Raw genomic sequence first — 11,670 nt, 5'->3', positions numbered from 1 at the left:
AAAATTAATATTAATAGATTAAAAAATAATTTAACGATTTTGCGAGAATGTGCAATGCAACTAAAATATGACTTGATTAAGTATTTTTTATTTATTTATTTTTAATTCATCCATTTGTGTTTGAATTAATGAAAAATTTAGCCTGGAATAAAATAATTTGTCTGAATCATCGAAGTGTTTGCCTTGTCACACGTTCAAATTATTGAAATTTAATTGTAGTTTAAAAAACCATGTGTTGTGTTTCCATGAAAAGAAATGCTTAAAAGATTCAAAATCTTTTTGGGCAATCTTAACATTGCTTATGCAGAAAACCCAGACGGAACACTAACGTCGCGAGGTATCGCAACATCGGGTTTAACATTGGTGCAACTTTCGCTTAACGTCAGAAGAGAGTACGACGTCAAAGCAAAACGTCATGTCGAAGTCTACTGAACTTTTACAGACGTACTTGCGATGTTAACTGACATTTCACAAGCCACCACGAGCCACCACGTAACTTTTGTAGGTGTCTATTCTTTACTCTTCTTTAACATCTGTAACTAACGTCTGTACATGAGTCTGTTTCATCTGTAAGGTGTCGTTACTCGTCAATACATTCTTATGTACCTTCAAACATTCTTTCCATATCTTCCTTCAATATGAGTCAAAAAAGAATACACTTGTTGGTAAAATTGGTTATTTGCCGAAATGTGCATCGAATTCTACGGAAGTTTGCTCCTGATGCTTGCTGGCTGTGTTAAAGAAGTGATCAAAAATATAAAGCTTATGTGACACCGCACGGAATGTTTATACTAAATGTATATTTCGCATGCTTCTGTTTGATAACTGGATTGTGTTGCAGTGCAGAATCCAAAAAGGAACAACATTTCCCACTCTTCTACAACTTTCGAGAACGTCGCGACCTGTGTGAACGATTTGATAAAGAATCGAAATCACACAACATTGATATGTTTCGTTAACGTAAACTCAGTAACAATAAAAAAATAAAGCATTAAAAACCTGACTTTTTATCGTTATCACCTTCTTTTGCTTAATTATGTATGCAATAATTATGTATCTCTAATAAGTGAGCAGCTTTTGGGTGTTTTAACTTTTCTCTCCGCTTTTTGAAAAATATTGGTTTTACACAATTAGATCAATCCGCTCTTGTAAACTCGTATGTGCTTTTGTGACATTTGGTAGCTCGTGCTCCTTATATGTGCTTATTGTGACTCATAGTAGTGACTAATATGTAGCTCGTATGCCGTTTGTAAATGGCTCGTACGTAGCTAATATGTAACTGAGATGTGGTTAGTATATGTGGTTAGTGACTTGTCGTAAATTGATCGTATGTGGCTGGCATGTGACTGGTATGTGACTCGCGTTTGGTTCATATATGGCTCGCATGTGGCTGGTAGTTAGCTTGTATGTGACTTTCATGTAGCTCGCTGTCGTTTTATAACTTACCTATCACAAAATTTATGATTAAGTAAATCTTTTTGTTTGAGCAACTTTCTTTGTAGAACAAATTTAAAATCAAATTTTCAGAATAAGGAAATAGGTTCCTGAAGTTTCTTAACTAATACCAAGCCGTTAAGAAACTTAACTAATTCACACGGCACCGGCATTGTGAATCCTACCTTGAACATATGTGTCGCTTTACATACGCATAAAATAACACTTGGTAAATGAGGGTAATGTATTTAGGGAAGAAAAGTATGGCCACACGGATTGCTAAGTAAGTTGCTTAAATTTTGACCAAATTTAAAACCTAAATCCTTAGCAACTGGTTTGCTTATAAAATGCTGTGAATAGGAAATTTATGTGCGGAGTAACATTAGAATGCTTACTTCTGATTGTACTGATTTGCTTTGTTGTATTATCTACAAAAAGTATATATGGCTTGCCAACACTTAGAGAATTTGTAACAGATACGTTCACATTGATGAGAAAGCGTTACACGAAGGCCTAAACCTGAAAATTTAGTTCCAGTCATTAATATTAAACGGTCTAAAGTTTCCTAATTAAAAGGGGGGGGGGATTAGCAGTATTGAAATCGTTCCGATGCTGCGTGGGCTTTCTAATGGCCCCCTAAGTTGCATTATGTGCTGTAATATTGACTTCTGTTGCAAAGAAATGGAAAATTCTTAACACCAGAAATTGTGGTTTGTAACAAAAGCAAAACGTCTTTTTTTGGCTAGCTAATAGAAATCAGTTATTATTTTTCCATGGAAACAAAATCAGCTTAATAGAAAACAAGCGTGCTTGATTGTAATTACGGCACGCGGAAGTCTTAATCACTGATTGTAAACTACTCTCTAAATGAGTTACGAAACTCAAATCTTTTATTGCAAACAACAAATCTGCATGTTGCACGACGGAATTAAGTTTAACTGGATATCTCACTGTTTTTTTATTGGTGGAAAGAATATATTGCCAAAAGTTAGTTTGTCATTATTGTAATATAATTGGAGTGGTTACATATGTTGTTATTGTATGCGTGATTTGTGTTATAAGAACGTCATCTACATGTTTTTATAAGATGAATTGAAGAAAAAATTTGATTCTATAGGAAATTTAAAATTGCTATTCTTTAAAATAAAGCTCATAGCTGTAGAAGTAAGAAAAAATTCGGTCATGGTTTATGACTTCAAAGCAGTTTTTGTTTCTAAATTTGACGCACGGTGAAGCCAATGAGATCTAGTAGCTTTTCCGACCTGTTTTTGTGATTAAATTTTTTAACGGTATGGAAAATCATAAAAGAAAATTCTAACGAAGGAAAAAGTCAGTATATATCTACGTTTGTTTGTTTGTTAAAATTGTTGAGTGTTATTGTTATTGCTAATCGCAAGTCGTCCATTAACATAGAGAAAATTGTGAAATGTACACTGTAAGTCGTTCACAAGAGAATAGCAACAGTTTGTCCCCAAATTAATACCGCTGTCGTCTCTCAAGCTCAGATTGATATATTTTAGGAACTGAAAGTGTTTAGGTTGTATACTCACGAAAGTAGTGCTGAAAGATGCTACTAATCCTTCATCTTCGATAAATACAAACACAGTTTTCGAAGGTGTTCTAGTTAAGATAAAGAAAACATTTCAGCAGCCTAAGCAACGTTTCTGCTTACAGATAAGTCTTCCAGGGAAATAAGTGTTCGCAAAAAATGAAGGACTATAAAGTTTTTATTATCAAATGCGTGTTTCCTACTGACTTTTGTAGGCAAAATGTTAAAAGGGTCATTGAATTGATTAACAAAATGATATTGTAACTTAAAGTCAATTTTTGACTTGACATCATTAATTTGTTAATTGTTATATCGAAATTTGTCAAGCTAGATTGATTTTTTAACACTTAGATTAATTAAGTTAATAATGAAGAGTACGTAATGAATCTGACAAGATCATTACTACTGCTCGTCTATGCACTAACATTTATACAATGCCAACTTGTTGTGATTCGGAAAAAGACTGGTGACGAAGTGCTTGGTGGCGTTCAAAACTGTACCAGTCATCAAACGTTTTTTAAAACACATGGAACAACTTGCATCACGCAATCAAGTCAAGTTGGTAAGTCGCTTTTTTACGCTGTTTATAAAAGATTATCCACTGTTAGACAATCTTTCATAGATTTGTACGCCGTGTTTTGTGCGTTTAAAATATGTACACGAAGAGTAATTCCTTACTTTATGCTGAAAGGCGAACCTGGGTAAAATGCAGAAATTATAACTATTCTGTTTTTTTTATTGACCGTACTCCACTTTACCCTAAACTTAAACAAATAACTGCGGCAGTCCAAATAGCAGTCTAGCTATGCAATACAACCTTTATAATATAAGACGTGTTTTGTCTGGATGCAAAAATTATTTAATAGATTTTCCACAGACCAACAACTACGTGTAATTATTAGATGAATCTGACTCTAGTTATAATATTTGATTCGTTTTCTATCTAAAACTCTTCACAATAATAATGAGGCAATGGAACCTTTTGTCCATTTTACCAAGTGGGCAAAAAGCATCAACTCTCGAATTCTCCGCAGCCTGTCCGAAAAAGCTGCTTTTACATATACGTAAAAGATAACAAGCGTTTACGGAACACTCCACATCCAGGTTCACAAGGACGTCGAATAAAAGAATAGTGACCACGCTGTCGTCAGCAATAATTAGGAAATTTATCTAATTCCGTTGTAAATAATTACAAGTTGAATTTGCATGTATCTAGCATAGAAAGTGCCTAAATGATTTTGTGGGGACAATCTTCAAATTTTTTCGCCTTGTCTCATCATATATTGTGGATGGTTTTGAAGAAAAAATTGGATTTCACTATTTTACCACAACAATAAAAAAAATAATATAAAAGATATTTTCTTTCAACACTACTACAAAATTTTACTAGAACATCAATGATTAGTCTAAAGTATAGGAAAGTAGTTTGCGCACTACGGCTGTACCCTACGGCTGAAAAACAAAGAAACGAAGCGGTAGACGACAAATTTTAACTCAATTATAACTCACTTATTTGCCTGGGTGAAGAGAACAATTGTGGTGCGGAAGGAGGAGGAAGGAAGTACAATAATACCCTACCTCCAAATCTCTCCTTCTGTTTTGTTGAGTTTTAATTCATAAATTTTGGTACGAATGTTGTCTGCTACATGTTAAAAGTAAAGTTTTTAAAGGGGTATTGTTTGGCATATATGTTCCGCGATATGCGTTAAAAATAATGTTAACACATTGAGTGCTTTTTTACTTTATAACCATAATCCATTAACTAATTGCGGTATCATTTGAACAAAAAGTCGAAAAATCTTGATACGCCCTTTTAGTAAGATTTACCGTTTATATTTCACATGGAAAGATACTTTTTAACCCACTTGTTAATACCGAAAAAAACGAAAAAGGGCGTGAATAAGCGTAACTTCAGGAAAACACTTACGTCCTGGGGCGTAAATAATGTTTGCAGCTAAAGTCGTGAATTGTTTAAATTATTTATAACGTACAATTTTAAATAAAAAGTTTTAATGAAGAAAATCGCTAATATACCAATTAATTGGAAAAAAATATGAATGAGCTTTTAGAATAGTCGTGACAAACTACCTGGTTTGTACTAACGTTATTGACGAAAATATCCCTGACATAGAAGCACCTCCTTCCCCCTTCCTTTCGTTATGAATAGGGTTATTCAACAGGAGGGCATGAGTAAGAACAGAGCGGTGAATGAATGGATATATAACAACAAATGATATAATATTTGTGGAAGTGGCTGTTTTTTGGCTATTTCTCAACATTACCAGACAACATCGCTTGGCCAGTTCTCTGCAGCCAGTGGGTTGCAAAAGTTTTACATTGACAGGGATGTAAACCAAATAAACCAAGTAGAAAATGCGCCAGCTGTACTTTCCACAATATAAGCATTGTAGAACAATACGCTCCGCGGTCTGGAAAGTGACAAAAAATCTGGGAATTGGGGCGTGCTAACATGGGAAACACTTAGTACCTTAAGTTCAGAACTTTTAGAAGATGTTTGTTTAGTTTAAAAAGTTAAATTGTTTGACTCCCGCGGGCATTCGTCATGAAGATGCTATATTGTTGTCGTCAAACAACAATCTGGTTTTCAAAATATAAACATACCATAAAACCGATTTACTAACGATTTATAAATATCTTAAAACACTGTTGCTTAAATTATACAAACACAATCTGGTCATACCGCAAGGTATCAGTGACACAAGGTCGGTTCAAAGCCTGTATTCCTGCTTACAACTGAAATAATGTTATAATCTAGTTGTTATCGCGCGAAAGAATCTACTTAGTTCTTATTCTGCTCAAGCTGGCAAAATTATTATTTAGACGCAGTAAAGTAATTTTTTATATTTGATATATTTGTATCTCAATTATGTTTAAATGCCATGGTATACATTTGGGTGTGCCCGTGATTAAATTTTTATGTCGAACCTAAACACCACTACCCATCTTTACGTTGTCCCGAAATACTATTAACTGTTTTTATTTATTAAAAATCGTTTTTGAAATTGGACTGCACTGAATGAATGCTCTTGTCACGTGGTATAGATCGGTTAAACGGACTTAAATTTCAAACGAGTATGTCCATGATAAAGAGCAGTTGTAAACTTAACTCTTAAGATGCTTTAGAGATTGACTTATTGAAGTATAATGAACAGTCCCAAAATTATGCACAATTGTCAACTGCCAATCGCTTATATCCCCAATTTAATTAGAATTGAGAAAAAATTAGTAACATATACAAAATAAAGTTGGAATCTGCCAGAGTGTGACTAAGAGTAAGAATTCCTAATCTTAGGCTGTTACCTAGACACAATAAAAAGTACTGGTTATATCCCAACTATTCAACAGCAAAACCACTCCTTTCCATCCTTTTCACTTCCTGCGCACAGCTGTTGGTATGGTACTCCAGTCTTGCGTGTAGTGTATTGGAATGTGAGACGGGGGCAAGCTGTATGGTCGCATGAAATGTCCACAAAAATTTTGAATCAAATGATAGCGAGATCAGGACCATTTCATGATAAGGTAATTGTAAATTTTTTTCTATTTATTTAAGATTCTAATATTTATCTGTTTCAACCTCTTATTTGACGTGAAGCCATATGGTGTTAATCAAGATTTAAAAATAATTTTTTTGGTACCGCAGTTATTGGAAAGTATATTTCATTAATAGACCTTTTTCGAATTTCCTAATTATGCCAAACTTAATTAAAGAGGTCGATGCTAAAAGTGATTCTAGTCACTAAGTTCCTTATCAAAAGGTAGAACAAATTACCAATTTCGTAATTATTTATGTTCCTTAATTGCCTCTCAACTCAAATTTACCATATAGACGAGCTTTCTAAGAATAGTCTCGTTTTCAAAATAATTATTTTTTTCAAATTAAAATAGAATCCAACCAGAATTTTACATTGCCCTAAAAACTTCAGTTTTATCATGATAATTTTATATTGTTCTATCTGAATATCCTTATTTAAACAGCATAGAATCATTAAAAAATTTTGGATTACGTCATAGTTATTATAATTTATGAAATTCGGGAAAGGTGGATTGTTTTTTTTAAATTATTTTTAAATTTAAAAATAACTTTTTAATAGCTCATCGAAGGTTTATTTTTGATGTATAAATCATAGGGGTTGGACATAATTCGCGGATAATAAAAATAAAAAATGATGCCATGATTATCAAAAATATGGACGAGCTGTAATTTTAACACTAGATTATCTTAAGTTTCAAGAAGCATTTCAGTGGTATGCTGTTAAAAATAAAAATTGGATATGGCGATGACTTCACAAAGAGTGCGCATTTCTACAAAGGAGATTGCATATTGATTAAATTCGATGGGGAAGTTGAATGTGAGTTTTGCCTTTGTGCTATCGCTTTCAATAGTTTGATATCATTGAAAAGATTTTCAGTTAGTTGCAATATACGTAAATAAATTACAATTCAAAATTTACCCAGTCAAATAGCGTTTTATTGATGTCCTTCATGGCGTGACATAGCACTAGTTATTCACATTACTAAAACATTATCTACAACTTCTATTAGATCCTGTTACTTCACAATACTTTCGAACTCTAGCAAGAACAACAGCTGAAACCACAAGTAAAGTAGCTTCAACAGCTGCAGCTATAAAAACAACACCATTCACCAAAACCACATGGAAGACACTAACTACTTCAACAGAGACAAAGACATTACAAGCTTCCATGACATCGCCAGAAATTGGAACAACTTTGAAAACAGGATCCAATGAAACCATAAATAACAACAGTGGTGTTTCTCTTATCGGAAAATCAGAAAGATTCAGATCTACCAATAATTCGACAGCAAAAGTGAGGGCAAACAATACAACGTCCGCTAGAAACAACTCTTCTGAACATGATAAACATAAGAGAGTAAAATGGTTTATTGGTTTCGTCATTGGATGTATTCTTGCCTTGATTACCCTGATTTTTCTTGTTCTTACAATATGTTGGAAAAGGTAATATTAAATTTGATCATATGTCTATGTTGATTACATTAGGAAACGCAATTGTTTTTAATGGTTTCTATTTCTTTTTTGTTTTTTTATTTTTCTTTGTTTAAAATTCTACAATAATGTTAGATTTTTGATGTTTTGACATAATTTTTGTATCAAATTAAAGATTAAACCATGTAGAATACATTTTTATTTTAATCTCATCTTGTCTCTTCAGAAAATCTCTGAAGGATGCGTCACAAGAAAAGGTAACATTCGATTATACTTCTTGCTTATTTGCATGTGTTTGTAGAATATCAAAAGATGAACGTAACAGGTCGTTTAATTTAGTTAACCAAAATTGCTTCTATTGTCTTATTTCCAACTGTACATACAACTGTAATTTTGATACAATCCCAATCCAAATATGTTTGGTTTTATTTATTTATTTGTTTTATCTCGAATATGTTTCACAGGATGTACAGAAATATGAATACCTGCATAAAACAAATCGTTAAGATATTTACAGCATTATTCTAACTTGCGCTGCTGTCACACAGGCCGATCCACAGTTATTTGATGATTATAAGGGTTAATATAAGTCGAATCAGCTAAAATTATATCGCTGTTTATTAAAAAATATATCATGAGTTCATATCACCTTATCTAGATATAACATGCACCTTTATTTGCGGCTAGTTAAAAAATGTTTGAAAACTGCATTCTTAAATATACTGCATACTTATATATACTGGCTGCCTTGTGTTAAAGCTTTCGCTTCCAGTGCAGAAGCTCGCAATTCAATCTCCGCCGGCGTGATGTCTAAAACTCCATCAACCTTTAGCGTAGCAGGATAACAGGTTTAGTCTCTTAGACGGTTGTCTAGTGGAGTTGGTGATGTGTTTGCAGACCCTTGCAGCACAAATAGGAGTTTTAAATGCACTAAAATACACTCCGCAGAAAAATAAAAAATAAATAAATCACAAAAAGCAGCATTCAGACTATACACTGTGTATATCTCCAAAATGCCAAAGAGATAAGTATCATCCTTGTTTTTCTTACAGGGACGATTAATACCAGAAAAGACTGCTTTTGCTAAAAGAAAATTATCAAAGCCAAAACCATTTCAAGAGGCTTTTAACTCATTGTACGATCAATTACATCCCCTCGACCTTGTATCTCCTGGAGACGACGAAGTGTTTAAAAAAGAAAGCAACGAAGCAATTTACGCGACTGTAAATAAACAAAGAGGATCTGCGTAAAATATATCTCTTCGGCAAGCTACAATCTTTGACGAAATTGTGTTTAAAAAAATCCCTTATCCAGCAGTTTTGAGACGCTGTTCCTTGTAACACCACTACAAATAGTAACATAACTAGCTATGTGGAATGGTTTTAAGCAAAAATTTACTCTGTTTAATGTTGAATCAGTGTGGAAAGTAAACGCTTTAAGAGTCTTCTTCAACATTGATATAGGGGGGAAGGGGTGAATTTGTTCAGTTTATTTTAGAATTTTATGTTAAATTTGAAGATTTTTATCAACAATCTTGTGCAGAATTGTAGCTGGAATTATGGGTATTACCCTATAGTATAATTTAAGTTCAGTACACAATGGTTCGTTTAATGAATTTTCTGTAATAATATTGACTTCATATTCCTTTAGCTGTTTAGTTCGGACTATTTGTTGTCAGACGGGAATTTAGATAATTTTGTTTAAATTCCCCTTATTAATGTAGTTTTAACGATTTGTTAACTTGTTTGTTTTGGGTTATTATCAAGACTTGTACCTACGGTGTTGTTTAGCAAACTTGGTATTGTTCTAGCTTTAAATGATTTTATGAAAGTTATATTTTATGTTTTCCACTTCTTTTGGCTCTGGAAATGGCTGCTGGTAATAGTAACAATGAAATGAAAGAAAAAGGTTAGCCAGACAAGTTTTGTTGCTCACGGAAGTCAATGTTTTTATTGAATACCTATTTATGGATATATTTGCGAATGATTGATTCAAATTAAACTAAAAATTGAAACAAAACAGAATAACTTAAGTATTATAATAACTAAATCCGCAAATTCTGGCAGGAGTATGTAACAAGCGATATATCCAGACCTCTTCCCGCAAGCTACAAATTTTCAACAACAAGGCAACTCATAAAGTCAAAGTAGTGTGCTTTTGCTAAGTGTTCTAAGGCTTACGATCAGAAAAAATTAAAAAATTATCTTTTTCATTAATTAACCAAGAAAACTGCAAGGTAAAATTAATAGGTAACATTACCGTACAAAGAAGAGCAAGATATCGCTAAAATCTTTCGCTAAAAATATAGTGTTATTTTACTTCGAGGCATCCTAAAAAAGAACTTTCAAATATTGCTTGCAGATTTAGTCTGTTCTTCGGCAACTTAATTTAACGCTGTTATTGTTACAACAAGAGAATGCTTCTTCACGATGTATATCGCGGAGGCTGAGAAAGAGCAATACATAAACTAGTTGTTAGATCTTGCCTGAATTAATATATTGTTGTTGTTTTTGTTTAAAAGAAATATAGGTCCCCAAGGGAAGATTCTCTTATTCTGATTAATCTTTCTTGATTTATTTTGTTCGAGAAATTTAGAGGTGGATCCAAACCTCTTGAGAACCGTCTTAAAATGATAAAAAACGCGTTGTTGAAACGTTGTGAAGGACAGGACTTTCGACTGACTATCCTGTCAGTGGTGCAATATCATTGAACGGGCCAGTTGAAGATAACACGCTTAAACTGAAAAGAATAGCCTTCTTGATTCCTGATGATCCTTATCGATCATACTCCTTACAGCATGTGGTCGTATAGTTCGACCATCCAGGTTGCATGTAACAGTTTCAACAATGATAAATGCAGTTTATTATCTATTTCATCGATAGGAACACCCTTTTGTAGTTAATCATCCATTTGTTCTGTAAACCAATCATTGAACTTTCGAGCCATGAATTTTTTGACATAAGTCTAACGGTTGAGGGTATTTTGGCATGCTCAGCGACACGTTTGTGAAGAAAATTTGTTTGTGTCATAGGGGATTCAGTACGTCGCTTGTAAAGACATCCTTTACCACTAATGCATACTAACCTGAAGGAATTCCGAATGCCGATCTCACTGACTTAATGCAATGATTTCATTTAAACGTTTCAGCCATTTCCAATATTTGAGTAGCTCTTTTCATTCACACTAAGAGAGAAATAATACTGGAATTTGAATCTACGAACACTCTGGTTAATCTTCCCTTCTTAAATTACCTACATTGGAAAAAACTCTCCCGCGACGGTTATGCCAAATGTTGCTATTATGTTTCCTTAACCGGATCGGGTAGTGGTGACAGTTGAACTCTCTTTGCGTGCTATTGTTTGTCATCTCCGTGGGATGATAGGAAAGGGTGTTTGATCTAAGTTGATGACAAGCGAACTTGAAATATGGTACGGTATAATCATTAAAAAAGGTTTCGGGATATAATTGATACACTCCTTCGTTACGGGTTTTCTCCGGGATATTCACTTTGTTTGAAGTAAACCTTAGTTTCACAAACCTTCTTCGTAAAAAAAACTTTTCCTTTTTTCACATGTAAGGGAACGCTGGGAAACTCGACCTAAAAAAACGCCTGGTTAAGCCACAAAATTGATCGTTGAACGCAGGTTACATAAAACTTGTTGTGCCCTGTCATAGCAAAAAAAGTCGGCCAGCATTTTCT

The 11,670-nt window shown here is 33.5% G+C and overlaps 1 protein-coding gene across 1 annotated transcript; it reads left to right on the top strand.

Annotated features, from left to right (window-relative positions):
- The first annotated feature begins 3,247 nt into the window (after positions 1-3,247).
- LOC130626055 (uncharacterized) lies at positions 3,248-9,774 on the top strand. The gene is made up of 6 exons (XM_057441163.1): positions 3,248-3,545; positions 6,297-6,523; positions 7,218-7,353; positions 7,547-7,982; positions 8,197-8,227; positions 9,023-9,774. The coding sequence occupies exons 1-6, from the start codon at positions 3,365-3,367 to the stop codon at positions 9,218-9,220; spliced, it is 1,209 nt and encodes a 402-aa protein (XP_057297146.1). The 5' UTR covers positions 3,248-3,364; the 3' UTR covers positions 9,221-9,774.
- The last annotated feature ends 1,896 nt before the right edge of the window (positions 9,775-11,670 follow it).

Source organism: Hydractinia symbiolongicarpus, chromosome 14 (genome assembly GCF_029227915.1).
Source record: "Hydractinia symbiolongicarpus strain clone_291-10 chromosome 14, HSymV2.1, whole genome shotgun sequence".
NCBI lineage: Eukaryota > Metazoa > Cnidaria > Hydrozoa > Anthoathecata > Hydractiniidae > Hydractinia > Hydractinia symbiolongicarpus.
The sequence above is the reverse complement of the archived record's forward strand: the minus strand, read 5'-3'. Positions and strand labels throughout refer to the sequence as shown.